This window comes from Mastigoproctus giganteus, chromosome 11 (genome assembly GCF_048544385.1).
Source record: "Mastigoproctus giganteus isolate SK-2022 chromosome 11, ASM4854438v1, whole genome shotgun sequence".
NCBI lineage: Eukaryota > Metazoa > Arthropoda > Arachnida > Uropygi > Thelyphonidae > Mastigoproctus > Mastigoproctus giganteus.
Genome location: NC_143585.1, coordinates 147,616,184 through 147,635,916, shown reverse-complemented (window position 1 = coordinate 147,635,916; position 19,733 = coordinate 147,616,184). Strand labels below are relative to the sequence as shown.

Here is a 19,733-nt window from a genome sequence, read left to right as displayed (position 1 = left end):
TAACCACCCGCTGGCTAAAGGCAAATTTCTGCACATCTATTCTACATCTGTCCTTTCTTAATTTGAATTTATGACCCCTTAGGTTTGTAATCTGAACAAGTAGAAGGATCCCATCAGAATTCAGCGTGCTCAACCCATTCAAGGCCTTATACACCTCAATAAGATCACCACACAGGTGCTTAGTCTCCAACCGCTGCAATTTGCAGAACTTAAGCCTCTCTTGGTAAGAGGATCCCTTCATTCCCCTCACCAATCTTGTTGCCCTTCTCTGTACACGCTCAAGTAAATCTACATCCTTCCTAAAATGAGGCCTCCTTTTCCCTGCTAGCAAATTCCTATATATCATTGACAAAACCCCATGACCTGCCCTGGCAGCCTGTCTGCATTGCTCAGAAAACTTCATATCTGCCTGCACAATTACTCCCAGGTATTTTTCATTTTCTACCACCTTAAGGTTTATCAAACTAAAGATAGCTAAATGATTTTTAATAACTGAGGGTAAAGTGGAGGAGAAATTGTTGAAGTTAAACATAAGAAAGGCACATGGGGTGAATGGGATCTATCCAGTTATATTAAAGGATTTAATCACCAAAGGAAGTAAGCAAACCCTGTAGCCATAATTATGAAAGCATCCTTGGCTTCATGTGAGGTCCCCACAGACTGAAGATGTGCAAATGTATCCCCAATTCACAAAGGGGGATCGGCACCTCCATAGCCAGGTGGGCAGGAGCAGCAGTGGGTAGCACACGCTTCTTGATTAGACCGGGGTTCGAGCCCGTGACCACCAAATACGGAGAATGCAGAAAGGTGAGGTAATGACCACCACATATCCCCGGGGCAATATGGCCTTAGTTGCTAATGCTCCTAAAACCCAAATAACAACAACAACAAGGGGAACTAAGAGTGACACGGTAATAACAGACCTGTTAGTTTAACTTCTGTCCAGGGGAAAATAATGGAATCACTGGTTAATGAAGCATTGCAGGGTCATCTAGATAAGACTCTAGTTATAGTTCAGACACAGTATGGGTTTGTTAAGGGGAAGTCTTGTCTAACCAACCTGATTTGATACTACAATGCGGTCACAAAGGAACTGGATGCAAAAAATAATTTTGATATATATATATACTTGGATTTCAGGAAAGCTTTTATACTGTTGCACATGGAAGACTGCTGTGCAAGTTGCTGCTATGGATAAAAGGATGGTTGAGTGGGAGAAGGCAGAGAATGGTAATCAATGGACACTTCTCTTTGGTGTTAGGCCCATTGTTATTTCCTATATTTATCAATGATATTGATGAAGGTATATCAGGTTTAATGTCCAAGTTTGCAGATGATACAAACATTGGCAGGGTTGTTAATGACAGTAAAGACAGTATGCTGCTCCAACTGGATCTAGATAAGTTGGGAAAATGGGCTGAGAAGTGGCAACTGAAAGTTTAACATTGATAAATGCAAAGTACTGCATATGGGTAGCAATAACAAGAGAAACATACCAACTGTGTGGTACTACACTCAGGGAAGTGGAAAGTGAAAAAGACCTGGGGATAATTGTGCAAATATGAAGTTTGCTGATGTATGATATATAGGAATTTTGCTAGCAGGGATGGGGAGGTGATTATCCCGTTATAGAAGGCAATGGTCAGGTCACATCTAGAGTACTGTGTAGGTCTGGAGGCCTCATTTTAGGAAGGATGTAGAGTTGCTAGAATGAGTACAAAGAAGGGCAACAAGATTGGTGAGGGGAACAAAGGAGTGCTCTTACCAAGAAAGGCTTAAGTTCTGCAAATTGCAGTGTCTGGAGAGTAGGCACCTGCGAGATGAGCTGATTGAGGTGTATAAGGCCTTGAATGGGTTGAGCAAGCTGAATGGTGATGGGATTCTTTCTCAGACTAAGAACCTGAGGGGCACAGTTTTAAACTGAGGAAAGATAGTTGTAGAATAAAGGTGCGGAAATTTCCCTCAGCCAGCAGGTAGTTGATTGGTGGAACAGGCTTCCATCTTTTGTTGTGGAAGTTGATAGCCTAAATAAATTTAAGGCTGAGCTGGATAGGCATATGGAATAAATGGAGGGGTGCAATGGGAGGTTTTTTTTTTTTTTTTCGGTTGATGCTGCGTAAGCTTGCTTTCTTGCCTTGTATGCCTCTACTAATGTTAATGCTAAAACCATTGTTTTGGGACCATTTTACAACTTTGTTGATGGTACCTTTCAACTGTCTTTCTACCATTCACATATTAGGCAAATGACAGGAGAAACTCAAGTCATCAGCATACAGAGTAGTGGACACTGTCTGTGGTAGATCCTGTGTTATGGAGTTCATTGTTATGTTAAATAGGGTGGTACTTAGTACTGAACCTTGTGGGACCCCTTCTACCTGGAGAAAACTGGAAGATAACTGGTTGTTGACTCTAACTTGAAATGAGCGATGATGGAGGAAGTTTCTGATAAACTTTGGCAGGCGTCCGCGCAGTCCTAGATCGTATAGGTTTTGCATTATACCATACCTCCAAGCTGTGTCAAACGCTTTTTCTATATCAAAGAGAACCATGACATTGTGTTCTTTTCATACAAAAGCATCACAGATGTTTATTTCTGCCCTGATCAAGAGTGTATCTGCCTTCACGGAAATCACATTGCATTGAGTTAAGAAGGTTGTTTTGGACTAGAAACCAGGTCAGGTGGGCATTGATCATTTTTTCCAGGACCTTGCTCATACAGCTGGTGAGTGCAATGGGATGGTAATGTTGTGGATTTGTAGTATCTTTTTCTGGTTTCAGAAAAGCCAAAACATAAGCGTGGTGCTTTGTCTGGGAAGGTATTCTCTTTGAAAATTCTGTTATAAAGAAGTAAGAGTGTCTTAAGGGTGGTTCAGTAATTTGTGCCATCATGATGTAATGTATTCCATCTGGTCCTGCTGCGCTGAGTTTAGTGGTGGCTAAAGCATGGTGCAATTCTGACATTGCGAAGGGGAGATTGTATGCAGCAATAGATGCTGATCCGAAGTTGATGAAATGTTTCTCAGCCTGTGCCTTGTGTATCTGAAAAAGAGGTGTTGTAACATCACAACACCACAGTCTCCACTGGTGTTGTAACGTCACAACCGTTTACAGTTAGTATGGGAAGGTTGATGCACGGATGTTTTGAGTACATCATCGTGTTTTTGCATTTTTGTAGTTCTTTTAATTGTGGAGGCAAAACGTCTCCATGCTTCCCTTTTGCTAGTCTGCCTAATATGTTTTGCTTTTGCCCGAGCCTGTTTAAAGTGGATGAGATTTGCAGTAAACTTTGTGAAGATGTTCCATGCTCTGTTCTTTCCTTTATTAGCCATGCTGCATTCATTATTCCACCACAATTTTGAGCATGCTGATATTTTGATGGATTGCTTTGGAATCACTTGGTCAGCTGCCTGTAGTATTTGGTTAGATATATATTCTGTGGCCAAGTTTACGGATGTTTGCTGGACCTGCTTTTCTTCCAGTATTGCTAGTTGCTTGTATATATATATATATATCCCATTTTGCTTTGAAAAAGTTCCATTTGACAGTTCTGTTTGAAAAGTGGGGGATGTTTGTTGCAATCTGACTTATCACTGGGTAATGGTCATTACCCAGTGGACTGCTATGAATAGTCCATCCAAATAGAGGATATATGGATTCTGGGCATAGAGACACATCAATAGCTGAAGTAGATCCTGTAGATAAATGCGTATAAGTGGGTGCACCATTATTGAGAGTAATCAAATTGTGCTGGTCAAGTAACTTTTCTATAATTTTTGTCCACGTTTTGATTTCCTCATAAAGGATGATGACTATTGAGGTCTCCTAGGATAAAGCAGGGTTGAGGAAGTTGTACCACTAGTTCTTCTAGGTCAGTGTAGTTTATATTTTGATTAGGGGGCAAGTATAGCAAGACAATAGTCAAGTCAAAATTAACATTGACTCGTACTGCAACTACCTCAAGGTTTGGTTTCAATGGGAGTGGTTTAGAGGGTATTTGATTGTTGATCAATGCAACACCTCCATGTGCCAGATTGTTCAGTTGTTTACAACACGATCTTTCCGATGAATAATATAGTTACAGATAGAAAAGGTTATATGTGAGGTTAGATTGGTTTCCTGTAGGCAGAAGGCAATGGGATCATATTGTGTGAGGAGATCTTGGGTGTCATTTAAATTGCTGCAATATCCCCTACAGTTCCATTGCAGAAATGTAAGCATTATCTGGGTTTAGTAGAACCCTCGATATGTTTTCGAGGGACTGAAGGTTTGCTTCTCTCAGGTTTCCCTTTCCCCTTCTTTGGAAAGTATGGTTTTCCCATGTCTATTTCCTCATCAGTGAATAGTTCTAATACTTGCTCATCTTGCTGTGAGCTGTCTTCTTCCATGCTATCTCTCACATCTGGTGAGTATGGGCTTGGCACACCCAGGGTCCTGAGCTGGATACCATCATTCTTCTCTTTCTTGGTGATTTCCTCCTACTTCTCTCTCTCTCTCTCTCTCTCTCTCTTAGGGTACCTCGGGAAATTTTTTTTTTTTTTTTTTTTGGCTGGTGTAGCATAAGCCTCAGGCTTCCTTACACCATATAGCTAATAATAATAATAATAATAATAATAATAATAATCTGTTTGATTTGATCAGGAGGAGTACATAATGTAGTGTTTTCCTGAGAGATGGTATCGGTAGTACAGTAATCGGTGTATTTATAGCTTTACTTTTTTTGCTTGCTGTTTGGTTTAGTGGAACTGTCGCCAAAACTGATCTGGCCCAATCAGATAGTGATTCATTTGGTGGTATGGTTACTACTGTTTGGGTTGCAATTGATATTTGTTTTTTTGGTTACTTAAGCATAGGTTGGTTTATTAGCATTCATGGCTGGAAAGAACTTTTTGGCCTCTTGGTAGGTGACAGTGGTTCACCTACCAAAAATGTACAGTGGTTCACCAACCACTGTACATTTTTTGTACAGTGGTTCAAAAAATGTACAAAGGGGACACTCCTTGGAAAACCTTGGATCAGCTTCTCTACAGTTAGGACAACTAGGTGTTGTAGCTGTACAATCGGTATTCATGGGTGCAGTGGATCCACATGCAGCACAGGCAGCTGCTCCTCTGCAGACTGTCTGTGAGTGCCCAAACTACTGGCACTTGTAGTAGCGTAAGGAGTTTGGAATGTATGCTCTAACACAGCAATTAAGATAACCTGCTTTGATTGCTATTGGTGGTTTAGGGTTATCGAAAGTGAGTATTACGTTTCGAGTAGGAACTAGTATGCCATCCTTCTTTGTCATTATTCTCCTGACATTTATGACTCCTTGGTCTTGTAGTTCCTGTTTTAACTCTTCATCTGACACGTTCATGAGTTCCCATTCGGTTATGACACCTCTTGACATGTTCACGGAAATGCGGTGAAACTAACAGAAGTTCCACCAAACATTTTTAGTTTCAGTAGTTGCTCAGATTGTTGAGCAGTGGCAACTTCAACCAGTAAGTCAACTGATTTTAAGTGATGAACTGTCTTTAGGAGGAGCTAATATTCTTTCTAGGTATTTCTGCACTATAAACAGCGAGAGTTTGCCAATTGGTTGTTCTTGGGTCGAGTGAATAATAAGGAAAGTTGGAGTTTTGATTCTGGCTATGTCAGTCTTTTGATGTTTAGCTGCTACAAAATCAGTCTCTGAATGTTCTCGCCCTTACAGGGCGAGAACATTCAGAGACTGATTTTGCACCCAGTGGATTTCTGGGTTTTAGGAATGGTTTGCTTCATTTTGCCCTGAAAGGGAGAGCTTTTCCCTTCCGGGTTATTGGCCCCACCATGTGGAGGCAGGATCAGTGCCATCTTTGTGACCAAGCTGTAGTGGATTAGTAATAAAACAAAAAATTAAAAGAAGAAAGAAAGAAGGTTACTTTTTCTTCTGATCTAGTCAAGTGTTTTCTTTACCGAATAAATTGAGTGTTAACGTAATGCTGAAAATAAGGAAACGATTTTATTTCACCAAGAAAGAGTGCTAATTTACAGGCAAAGATACTTGATCACAAAATTGCTTGGCACCTGGGGCCACCCGCTCTCTCTTTCAAAACAGGCCAAACATGTGCTGTCACCAGCCAACATCCATTTACTGTCCAACTTCAAACTCACAGAACCAATTTTTCATCTTCCTCGTTTATTCATTCAACTGCCGTTTTCTGGAACAACCTTCCTTCATATTTCCTGAAAATTACAGTCTACAGAAGTTCAAGTCTAATGTCAACAAATATCTTCTTTCATCTTCTCCACCTCCAACCCAAGCACGGTACTAAGTACTATAGGTTCTAATACCTCTCGTGTTTGGGGTTTTCATAAAAAAAAAAAAAAAAAAAACCCCTTCCCAAGTGAGAGAAGGGGGAACAGATAGAAAGATCAATGACAGAAAACGCACGGGTAGGTATGTGGAAGAAGGTGTTTGTTCTCACATTTAGAATGGAAAGATTATTGTCATTGAGCATGTGCTCTATGATTCATCCTCCATTGATGCTAGCACTATTCCACTGGATGTTATGTCCATTAAAATACCTGAGAAGTAATAAAGAGGAAGACAACTGCATTACAAGATCATCAGGTGAGTCTGGAGATAAACAACGAGTGGATGTTGACTAATTGAGGCAGTTTCAAGTATGGTCTGGAAGAAAGAGGTCGAATTACAAATCTAAATTCATTAGAACAGAATTCCATGCTAATATTTATAGAAAAGCATCAACAGAAACTTCATCCTTCATCTTGAAGCTTGAATTTATTTTTAGGTTGGATGGCTCCCAAGATCTTCCTCTAATTGGCTTGAAAATATCTACCTTCTGTCACCTGTTAAGATCTCTAATAAAGCTTGATATTATCCCAAATTATATAATTAAGCTTGTAAGTTTCATATCTTGGAATCCCCTCCCCCTTATCTTTCAAAGACTTTCATCCAATTTCTCTGTCCTCTTCCCTTCTGAAGTTGTTGCAGAAAGCCATGGTCAGATAAGGGTCTCACAGTGACTAACCTGTTACAAACTGCTTTTCGTGCAACAAGTGCTCTAGATCAGAAGGCCCAGATTGATATTTTGTATCTGGATTTGATGAAGCCCTCTTTGATGTAGCCCTCAGGACCCAAGAGGACAGGAATATGGTTAAATTCATTCTATGGCATTTCCACCTTTGAACGGAAATGGGTCTGGGGGAAAAATAAGTTTTCACTGGTATTTGTATTCCTCAAGGAGAGATGACTGCAGAACTCGTGTTTTCTGTTCTTATTCCTCAGTTATACATTCTAATAGTTTCTTTTATTTTCCTATGCTGAAGACCTTAAGGTATTATCTCTCATGCCTTGGAACAATTCTCTTTACCAAATTTGGTTATTCAAAATCTGCTTACTTCCAAAAAACATTTTGTCTTTTGTGTACACTATTATGGGTCAAAAATCTTGCCATATTGCATATTGTTGAAGCAACAAAGAACATCATCTACTTTCTGTTTGCCCTGTCACTTCAAGGCTTGCCATGCTAAGATATCAACTTCACTGTGCCTCTGTTCACAGTGAGCTTGACATCTTCTTTGAGAAAAAATGTCTTTGGGTCCAAACATCTTAAAACTTTGATCCTCCTTACTCAGGAAAGTGCAGGCTCTAAACCAAGATATTTTATGTATGTAACAAACTCTAATATTATTCCTGAGTATATTAAAGCCTCTTCCGTTCACTTCTGTATGAATTAAAAATCTGGTTAGGAGCTACAATCTTAATTTGAAGTACTTCTACAGTGATAAAGCTTAAATGAGCTAATTTAATATCTGGAAAAATTAAACTATCTCCAGAACTCAAATGTCCCCCAGTAACTTCAACTGTCTCCATTTAGAATGCGTTATCCAAATCAAATCCCCCATTGCTCATTTGAAAATTATATAATCTAATCTAATTTGAATTTCTTCTTCCTTTTAGTCTAAGATAGTATTAGTAAATTAATTTGTAAATTAATTAGTAAATTAATTTGTATTGAGTATTACAGCTCTGATTCATACTATCTAACAGTCTAAGATAGTATAATATATGTATCCAAGGAATAAACAACCTTAAGGAAAGACAGAATAAGGTGAATGGCAAATTTTTTTTCCCAACTCCACTCTTATTTTAAATTTAAGTTCTGTCATATTCATACCAATGCAAAACATAATCTGGAAATAGTTAGGTTTATGCTATGGCATAATCATTTGTTTAAATTAACAAAAAAAAAAAAAAAAAAATCCACCCTTCTAATAATTTTAAAGACATTTTTTTAAATTTATTAAATCTCCCTACTTCCAAACCACTAAGTGGAAGTTTATCCCAAACAATCAAGAATGCAAATTCCACACATCTTTTGCAGCTATTCATTTTCAATTAAAATGTCATCTTAAGTGTGTTATCTGAGAAAGAGTAGAGATACCATCAGCATTTAGATTACTGAACCCATTTAAAGCTTTGAACACATCAATTAGATCTCCATGCAAATGCCTAGTTTCTAGGTCCTGCAATTTAAACAATTAGTCTTTCTTGGTAAGAATACAATTTTTGCATCTGAAACTATCTCGTTGTTCTTCTCTGCTCCCTTTCCAACACATCTGTGTTCTTTGTAAAATGAAGTTTCCAAACCTGACTGTAGTATGATACAATAAAAAAATAAAAATGTTTTATTTATTTTTGCTCAATATTTTGTAACTGAGTTCAGCAAATGATAATTAATAGAACAGCATTTTCAATTCACTAAAAACCCTAACAAATAATTTTTTCTAATTAAAACAAAAAGATAGTATTTTACAGACATTATGTTTCAATAGCAGTGTAGACAAATAAAAAAAAAGTACTTGCGCCATTCAGGAATGTGAATAATGCATTTCTAAATGGAAAAAATTTAAAATTTAGAACAGGGAGGGGCTCAGCACTGAATCCTATGAGATTCCAATCACAACATTAGTTCATTAAGATTTAGAGGTAATCATTTATAACTACTTACAGCTTCCTACTATTTAACCATTCCTTTATCCATTGTATAGTAAAACAGTAAAAAAGATGTCAGTACAATAAATTACATTCCCCTACTTTGATCATATACAAGTCATTACCCTGCAGGTTATTTCCATTAAGAAATATCCAATTTAAAACACTTGTCCTCTCTGCAATAATTAAATATTTATAAATGAACATCATGTTCCAGAACCCATGCTGGTCTTGTGATAACATACACCAACTCCTCTTGGTGGTAAAAAAAAAGGGACCTTCCATACGACCAATAACTGATTAATTCTTACACACATACCTCAGTAATATTCTGTACTAAAATTAACACAATCAAGATCACATCATAAAAGAGTAACAGTTCTTATACTCTAAAAATCAGCTCTTTTATATTTACATATACAGATTATAAACCACCGAGAGGGGAGGGGAAGAAAACAATATTTCATTTAACCCCAGGAGCTCACATCTGGTGAGTATGTGCGTGGCACACCAAGGGTCCTGAGCTGGATATTATCATTCTTCTCTTTCTTGGCAACTCTTTTCTACTTCTAACTCTTTCTCTCTCAGAGTAACTCAGAAATTTTTTTTGTTGGCTGGTGCAGCATAAGCCTCAGGCTTCCTTGCACCATATGGCTGATAATAATAATAATAATAAATTTATATTTTGTTGCCAAAGATTAATCCACCTTACACCTCGTATCATATTTATATTAATTGTCTTATCATTCAATTTTTCTTATATACATAGTTTTTTTATTTTTCTTTTGATAAATACCCCCACCACACACACACACAATTCCAAAATTTTTTATATTAAACATATGGAGCACTCAGATTTCCTTCACAATCTCAGCTTTCCTGGTCTTCCCTTTCTCTATGCCTAAATTAGATGAGCTTTCCTGGTCATCCTTTTCTCTATGCCTAAATTAGATGAGGAGCTTAAATGCATTTCCATAATGCTTTCTAACAATGGATTTCGATGGAGAATGGCTAAAAATACTATATATAAATACAGTGAAAAGTTCATGAATGTTATGTTGCTTAATAATGAAAAAAAAAATACAAAATAGAGACAAATTCAAAAACAGCAGTCACAATACTTTATATAAAAGGAACGGAAGGAAAAGCATAAGAATATGTCAAAAAAAAAAAAAAAAAAAAGACAAGATGTGGCATTTAAACCGATAAACAAAATAGGTAATTATCTGAGGGATTCAATTCCCCTGACTTATCCTGAATAACACACAGACGTGTTATTTACAAAAAACAAGTGCAGCTGCAAGAAAATTTACATCGGGAAACATTTTGAAGTTATTGCGGAGAGATTATTTTATCAAAAGAAAATTTAAAGGTAAGACATTTATGGAGAAGGTGGCAGATCCATTATTATGGATGCATCTTTTCATCAAAAGAATATAAATGTAAATAAATTTTTTATTTTTTGCACACGTGTGTGTCAGAATTTATTTACAAAAGAACTGCTCTTTAGAGTACAGGATAGGTTAGTGGATCTCTCTGATTAATCAATCAGTGGTCTTTTTCTTTTCTTTTTTTTGGTAGTTGTTGGCGCATCGGCTTCTGTGGCCATAATGCACCTCCCAAGATTTTTGCAGTACTTTGATCCAAGCCCGAGGCTGGATTCGAACCTGCAACCTTTGGGTTGCCAGGTAGACACTTTACCCACCTGGCTAGCCCGGTCGGCCAATCAGTGGTCAACTGCCCTCTTATGGCATTATCTCCCTTCTCTTACTTACTTGGCTGAACATTCTGACTACTGAGGGGAATTGGTGCATGTGATGAACTGACTGGCACAGGTTCCAGAACACGTAATGAATTAAAGGTAATTATCACAGAAAAGTGATTTAAATTGTAGCTATCTCCTAATAAGTTAAATGTTATAAAATAATTATAATGAAATATTAAATGCCATTTTTATGTTTTTAACAAAAATTTTAAAAATTTAAAAACTGTTTTTCACACATCTTATGTTCAGCAAAACAAATTTTTATTAATTCTGCCTGGAATAAAAGAAAAAGAAATGAAATTATTATCTCTTTCATTTTCAAATTTAAATAACCATACTGCACAGAAAAGCTGTAAAAACCTGCTGTCACTTCCAAAACTACTGAAGTACGACTTTTGGAAGGTAGATATATCAAAAGCCACCAACTATACATGCACAAAAATATTCAGTGACCTAAACATTGGGTTGCATGAAAATGTCCTACAAAGCATATTTTCATCTTAGTCAAAGATTTTCAATAATCTTGAATTTTTAATGTGAAACTGAGGAAAAGATTGCCTTTTGATTACTTCTTTGACTGGAATGATTTTCAAGTAAACTAAGAGCAAAATGCTTAAAAAAGGGGGGGAGGCCTTCCATATGACCAATAACTGGTTAATTCACATACCTCAGTAATATTCTGTACTAAAATTAACGTCATCAGACCACTTTCATTATTATATATGTGGTTTTACTTATTTAAAGTTCAATAAAAATAAAAAGAAGAGTACAAACTTACTTTACTTTTGTGAAAAGTTACTCTCTCCACCTTTTTTGGTTCATTATCTTCTTCCTCATATTCTCTTTTTGCCTGCAAGATATTTATAAAAGCTCAGCAAAGACAACTGAATATGTTAAGGGCAAGTTTAAGTAAACTTTAAAGAATTACTAACAGGGAGCAAAGATAAGCATCAGATTGAAAGATTGGGGAGGGAAGAAGAAATAGTACTAGTATTAATAATAATGGAAAATGGTGCAAGAAGTTTGTTTGTTTGTTTTTTATTTGGTTTTTAGGAGCATTAGCAACTAAGGCCATATTTGCTCCGGGGATATGCGGTGGTCATTCCCTGACCTTTCTGCATCCTCCGTATTTGGTGGTGACGGGCTCGAACCCCGGTTTAATCAAGAAGTGTGTGCTACGCACTGCTGCTCCTTCCCACCTGTAATTCTCTATAGTAGTCTTCTGCTATTTGAATTATGCATTCTCTGCTGTTTATAAGTACACCATTGCTATTCTTCAGTTTCAGTATCATTTGTCTTTCTGTATTACTGCTCATGGCTGCTGATTTAAATCCTTTGTTTTCCCTTAACGTTTGTTCTACTTTTCTTGTGTTAAATCTTCTTATGTCCTTTCTGAGTCTCTTTCTAATGGCTTTGCATAACTCAGTATACTCAACTTTCTCCCTGTCAGTGTTTTTCTTGCTCTTCATTTGTCGTCTTCAGTTCATCATGACAAGTGTTTCTTGACTAATTTTTCTTCTTTGGATTTCTTTTTTCCTATAGGTTTCTTGGGCTTTATCACTTTCAGAAAGTTGTAATATTCCTCGTCGATATCTTGATCCTGAGCAGTCTGCAGAAGCTCAAACTTGTTCTTAAGTTCCAGTACGTACTGCTTTTTCTCTTCTTCTGTTATCTCAAAGACCTTTGTATTATTTACTCAAGTCAGTTTTTTTCCTTTCCTTTCCTACATCTGTATCAAGTGTACATCTTACTATTCTGTGATCACTTCCAACATATACCTTATTCAGGAGAGTAACATCATTCACGATATATCTTCTGTTAGTGAGGATGAAGTCGATTTCATTAGTTGTTAATCCATTTGGACTCTTCCATGTCCACTTTCTGTTCACCCTTTTCTTGAAAAAGTGTTCAATATTGACAATCCTTGAGATTCTGCAAATTCCACAAGTCTTTCACCTCTTTCATTTCTTTCACCAATTCCAAAATTTCCTATAGTTCCCCTTTCTGTGCTGTTTTGTCTTTTTCCAACCTTAGCATTGAAGTTCCCCCTAATAATAGTGCAGTGGGTTTTTTGCTCATCTAGAAGACTCTCAATTTCGGTGTACATTTCTTCAACCTCTTCATCATCATGGCTCGATGTTGGTGCATAAATCATTATAACCTTTAGCTTGTACCTCTTAGAAATCTTGAGTATTAATCTTGACACCCTTGGTGATGTACTTTTGAATTCCAAAATGTTGTTTTTTAAATCTTTATGGACCCAACTCCACCTTCACTCCTTTCACTGTTTCCATTGGTGTACAGCAGATTTCCACTTGATAAACTTATAAGTGATTCATTTCTTCTTCTTGTTTCAGCCAAACCGATGATATTCCAATTCACATTTTCTTATTCCTTTTCCAGCTCTAATATCCTATCTTCACCGATGAGTGATCTTACGTTGTAACAGGCCAAGTTCAGCTTCCGTGCATGGCAGCCTGGTCGTACCCAGAGATTCTTAGCACCCTCTTCTTCCACTCTGATCCTCTCGCTGCCACAAGAGGGGGGGGAGTGAAAGCTGCTGGGGACTGAGGGCCATTTGTTTTGTCTTGCTGTCATATGCTGGAGGGCATTTACTGGCATATTTATGCTCAATAACCAACATTCCAAGATTGCAAACTCTACTTTGGCCAATAGCATTTCTTTTATAATCTTTTATTATTCGTAATTTACTAAATGATCTTTCGGCAGAGGCATCTGACACGGTAGGTTAAAAAATAACATAAAAAAGTAAAAATTTCTGAAAAGTCACTTACTAGGGCACTATATTTTCAAATTAACAAATAAAAAATTGTCTGCTGATAAATCTTGTTTAATAAGTGTGATTAAATTACAATATTGAATCAGCAGTTGGAGAGAGAGTACAGATGAATACTTTTTTATGAGATTTTTGCACTCACTTAATATATCATCATTTGGCATATTATTTTTTCAGTTCTAGTATTTCAAAATAAATTTTTACTAACTTCATACTTTTGAAACAATTTTTAATTTGTATTATAATTTTGTCTAAAACATAGTAAAATACACTGATTTTATAAAAAACTGATCTCTATTATCAAACAAAAATATCTGAAGCTAATTCATCGTACTGTCTTACAGATGGCTTATTAATAATTAATAAGCCATCAAACAAATTATGTCATCATAGTAGGAAAGTAAATGGACTTGTGATAAAAAAATTGCCGTTGTAATCTTCCGAAAATCCTTCCTGATGACCGCGAAACAAATTATTACTCAATCCAGTCAAGGCTTTAAACACCTCAATCAGATCTCCGTGCAGGTGCCTGGTCTCAAGATACTGCAAATTGTAAAACTGAAACCTTTCTAGGTAAGAGCACTCTTCCGTTCCCCTCATTAATCTGGTTGCAATTGTCTGCACCCATTCCAGCAGATCTACATCCTAAAGTGAGGCCCCCCAGACTTGTATATACTACTATGCTGCCTAACCATAGCCTTATACAAATGGATTATCACTTCCTTATCCCAACTAGCAAAGTTTCTGTATATCATTGACAAAACCCCATGGTCTGTTCTGGCAGTATGTCTTCACTGCTCAGAGAATTTGATGTCTCACTGCACAGGTCTTTTTCATCCTCCACTACTCTGCGTGTAGTACCACACAGTTGAAAAATTACTCTAAGGTTTATGCTTCCTATGTGCAGTACTTTCCATTTGTCAATGTTAAACTTCAACTGCCATTTCTCAGCCCATTGACCCAATTTTCCCAGATCATGTTGTAATAGCTCACCCTGATTGTCATTAACCACCCAGCCAACCTTTGTATCATCTGCAAACTTAGACATTAAGCCTGATACACCTTCAAAAGTATCATTGAGTAATATTGAAAACAACAATGGCCCAGCACTCAACCCTGGGGAACTCCACTAATAACATTAGCCCATGAAGAACGGTGTCCAGTGATAACCATCCCTTTATCCACAGCAGTAACTTGCCCTTAATGCCACATTGCTCCAGTTTGTACAGCAGCCTTTTATGTGAAAACGTATCAAAAGCATTCCTGAAATCTAAGTATACGAGGGGGGGGTATGAAAATGTTTGTACCTTGACCTAGATAAAACATCAGTAGGAAGATGCCGTTTTTAATGTAAGTTGTCTACATATTCAATAACTACATGTGATTTCATTCCTGTAGGTGATCATACACCAGAGGTGGAGCCCGGAATCTGAGGAAGGATTCTATGGTTGACAAAGTGGAGTATCGAGCAGTGATCAAGTTCCTGCATTTGTAGGGCAAGAAAGCTCAGGAAACTGACGAAGAAATGAAAGAATTGTCCGTTCTATGACACTGGAAAAAAATGAAATGGGAGTTCCAGTGCTGTTTGCCAGTTGTACAAGTGTGCAACTCTCTGGAACAGGACATAATCTAGCCAAGGAGGATGTCTTTCTGTGTGTGTGTGCTCGGTGCAGAGAGTGCCAAGAAATTAGGTGCCAACTCAGCATTCTGATGGGCACTTATAAGAGTATGAAGGGTCAGGTTTCCTTTTTCAAAATAAAGTTTATCAATCAATTTCATTCCTAGTCTACCACATTACTATTTGAATTTATTATTTTTCTAACTAATCATGCATAATTATTTCTACTATAAAAAAATAACCTTATGATACCCACATATCATTATTTTTCCCATTGAAACTATTTTCCCATTTAGTGCTGATTCAGTCAGTGCAGTAGTTTTTTCCAATGCACTGTGTGAGGTATTGCTGTATACCTATAGCTTTGTTATTTGGCAATTTAATTATTTGATTATAAATTATTTCAGGGTAAGATCTGGTGAATTATTGAAACGCATTCATTGCCATTAAATTTTGATGACAATTAGGTGCAATAAAGTAAGGAAAAAAACAAGTACTGTAATTACTTGAATTCGTGTTTTTTGTATTTTTGTAAGTTCTGCGATACGCTGGGATATATTAAAAGAGTGTGTGAAACATCTTACTCCAAAACCACTGTCAGAAACGAGGTGGGAATGTCGCCTCGAAAGTGTGAAATGTGTGAGATACCACAACCTTCATGAACATACCAGTGACACGAAAACGAAATCCAATCGATAATTTGATAATTTATTTATCCCTAGCCTTGAAAATTACCCCAACAAATTTGGCTATGTGTGTGGCTCTTTAAATCACAAACGATATTTTGAAAATTTACCAGATGGCTGCCTCTAGGCAATCAGATTAAGGCATGGGCACTACATGCCATTTGTACTGCTTGTTAAAATGGATTACCTGCCTGGCTGTACAAAAGGGAAAAGTCAATGCTGTTTGCCATATGCAAGATATTGAAGGAACCAAAGACAATTACAGTGACTGTTACCTTTTTTTTTAATGTGAATATAACCGAATTCTCAGAAAAGAATAAGCACAAGATCATTTATTCAAACCCGGATTCAGCAATGGCAGTTCTAGTGCTGTCACAGCATGGACTAGATTCTTGAATGATAAGTAGCAAGAATTATTCCATCAAGACATTAAGTCAATGGAAAACCCCACTACCAAGGTTTTTGAAAGAAAGAATATATTTGTTGACTAATTATGGTTTAGTCCACAAATAATGGTTTATAATGTATATAAAGTGTATAAAGTGTAATGGTTTAACCTCGAAAAGTGATAACAATGTTATTGTAACCAGTCTCATATTGTTTTGTAATGAAATCATCTTAACCATGTATATGTTGCGTGAGGTCGAATCAATCCCACATGACTAACAGCAACTTGTGCTTTATCTACTCCACAGATGAAACACACAATGAAAATTCATAATATCTTTGTTGTTGAATATAGTTTCTTTGAACTGGTCACAGAAAATTCCCTTGAAGGTATTAAAATGGGATACTCACCAAGCTATCAGCTGCCCAACTCAACACCAGAACTCACTCTTGTGCATCAGCCAACACAGCGGCAACCTCCAAGGCAGAATGTGCTGGTTCCACAGGAGTTAGTTATTGTCAGTGACTCTATTATTAGGAAGAAGGGTAATATATTATGTAAAAAGGATAGGTGGAATAGGACCAGGGTATGTCTGCCAGGGGCAAAAGTAGATGACGTTGAAGAGCAGATATCATCTTTTAAGGGCACAACAGGTGATTCTGTTGTACATGTTGGCAATAATGACATTAAGATTAGATCTGCAGACTTAATTGGTAAGTATAGATCAACATTGAAAAAAAAAAAGTTGTGAGTTAGGGTTAAATTTGAAAGTGTCTGCAATTCTGTCCAGCCACGATAGGAGACAGTATATTCAGTCCTGGAAGGATTGTGCAAGTCTCATGGGGTAGAATTTTTCTCAGAGTGGTCTGCGCTTGTTAACAGCAGAGACTGCTTGTACAGAGATGGGATACACTTAAATAGAAGGTGTGCAAGAGTGTCTGCTGATGCTATTGAGGCAGCATTAGGTGGGAAGTAAAACTGCTAGCTTATGGGGGATTCACAGACTAAAAGGTTAAAAGTAACTGCAGGTAGAAGTGAAAGTGATTCTTGAACTGCTTCTATTAGAATGAGCAGCTGCCTGGAGGACAGGGTGCTGAGGGTTTCAGGGATTGGTGGGAGTCATCATGAAACAAATAAATACTTGGGCTGTATTAGGGTAACTAAGAATAAGAATAGGTGCATGAATACTTGCATGTACACCAATACTAGAAGTATAGTAAATAAATTTGATGAATTTGGTAAAGACATCAAAGGATATTCTTGGGATATCAGAAACGTGATGTCATACAGATAAAAGCAATATTAGTAAATTAATAAGAGGAGTTTCCCTCAATATAGTACGTGGAACACTTCCGTATGATACCCTCCAGAAATTAAAACGGAAAAAACGAAAAAATCGACAACTTACCGGTACATTAAAGTAAAATATAAATAATTAAAGTAAAATATAAATAATTAAATAATCAATTTAACACAATTCAAAATCAATTCAAAACAATTAAAATTCAAATTAACGCAATTAAAAGAATCTAACAATAAGAATATTAAAAGAAAATATTCAAAACGATTTTTGGAAGGAAGGAAAATCGTTTTGAATATTTTCGTTGAATATTTTCGTTAGATTCTTTTAATTGCGTTAATTTGAATTTTAATTGTTTTGAATTGATTTTGAATTGTGTTAAATTGATTATTTAATTATTTATATTTTACTTTAATTATTTATATTTTACTTTAATGTACCGGTAAGTTGTCGATTTTTTCGTTTTTTCCGTTTTAATTTCTGGAGGGTATCATACGGAAGTGTTCCACGTACTATATTGAGGTAAACTCCTCTTATTAATTTACTAATATTATTATCAACGTAGAACATATTGAGTATTACAGCTCTGATTCATACTATCTAGAAAAAAGCAATGCACAATTGGAATTTGGGGAGTTTCTATATGTGTTTTTTTTTTTTTTTTTTTTGGTAGTTGTTGGCGCATAGGCTTCTGTGGCCATAATGCTTGTTTGTTATTTGGTTTTTAGGAGCATTAGCAACTAAGGCCATATTGCTCTGGGATATGTGGGATATGCCTGACCTTTCCGCATCCTCCGTATTTGGTGGTGACGGGCTCGAACCCCGGTCTAATCAAGAAGCATGTGCTACGCACTGCTGCTCCTTCCCACCTGGCTACAGAGGCGCCGGCCATAATGCACCTCCCAAGGTTTTTGCAGTACTTTGATCCAAGCCCGAGGTGGGAATCGAACCCATGACCTTTGGGTTGCCAGGCAGGCACTTTACCCCACCCGGCTAGCCCGGTCGGCTTCTGAAAGGGAGGAGCGGTTATGCTGTTATTTAAAAAAACCCATAAAATTAAGGAAGTGCATCTAGTTGACATACATGAACAGTGCAATGTTGAGTCAGTTTGGTGTGACATAAGCAATGGGAAAGCAAAAATGAGAGTATGAATGTATTATAGGCCTAATGACTCTAATGAGTACAATGAACAATTGTGCAGAGAAGTAGAATGAGCTAGTAAATCAGATTGTATTATAATGGGGGACTTTAACTTCCTAGATATTGAATGGAACTTGTGGACTGTTGACTCGCACATTAGCAAGACTTTTGTGGATTTATTGGATGATTTGTTTTCTGCAGCAGCATATTCAAGAGGCAACCAGAGAGAGAAATACTCCTGATCTGGTTATCAGCAGTGATTATTCGTGCATTAAGAATTTCCAGATAAAGGAACCACTAGGTGGCAGTGATCACAGTGTGTGCTGCTTTGCTGTTGCTGGTAACAAAACCATCATCTTGCTTGGTGCTCAGCAGCTCTTCTGGTGTTGGCATCAGGGGCTCACATCTGGTGAGCATGAGCTTGGCACCTTGGCACAACCAGGGTCACCAGCTGGATATCATAATTCTTCTCTTTCTTGGTGATTCCCTTCTACTTCTGACTCACTCTCACTCACTCACACTCTCTCTCTCTCTCTCTCTCTCTCTCTCTCTCTCTCTCTCTCTCTCTCTCTCATAAGTAAATTCTAAATGGGAAGTATTCAATCAAGGAATCATTCTTCTCTTTTTTGGTGATTCCTTTCTATTTCTCTCTCTCTCTCAGGGTAACTTGGAAATTTTTTTTGGCTGGTGCAGCATAAGCCTCAGGCTTCCTTGCACTATATGGCTAATAATAATAATAATTAATCATGGAAGCTACTATGCTTTTCATACCAATTAAGAAATATTGTTCAAGGTTTAGGCCTAAATGGATGTCAGAAGAACTAATGAGACTCATGGCAGAGAAGAAAAATGCATAAGATGCATATAAATTATCAGGCGACACAGAAGCCTGTGGCAGATCAAGGCTAGTCTGAAATCAAGTCACAAAGGAAATTAGGCGGGCAAAGGCAGATTACGAGAAATCTTCAGCAAAGAACGCAAAAAAAACCAGTTAACAGTAAACTTCTTTATTCTTCTAAGCTTTAGAACCTGGGGGTGGATGGGACTACCCAGCGT

At 37.1% G+C, this 19,733-nt stretch overlaps 1 protein-coding gene across 1 annotated transcript in view; it reads right to left on the bottom strand.

Moving 5' to 3' along the window:
- LOC150078506 (uncharacterized) overlaps positions 1–19,733 on the bottom strand; it is a 365,826-nt gene that overhangs the window by 13,677 nt on the left and 332,416 nt on the right. The window contains exon 9 of the mRNA XM_090384588.1: positions 11,527–11,598. Coding sequence (XP_090240714.1) covers positions 11,527–11,598 — 72 coding nt within the window. The remainder of the gene's footprint in view (positions 1–11,526; positions 11,599–19,733) is intronic.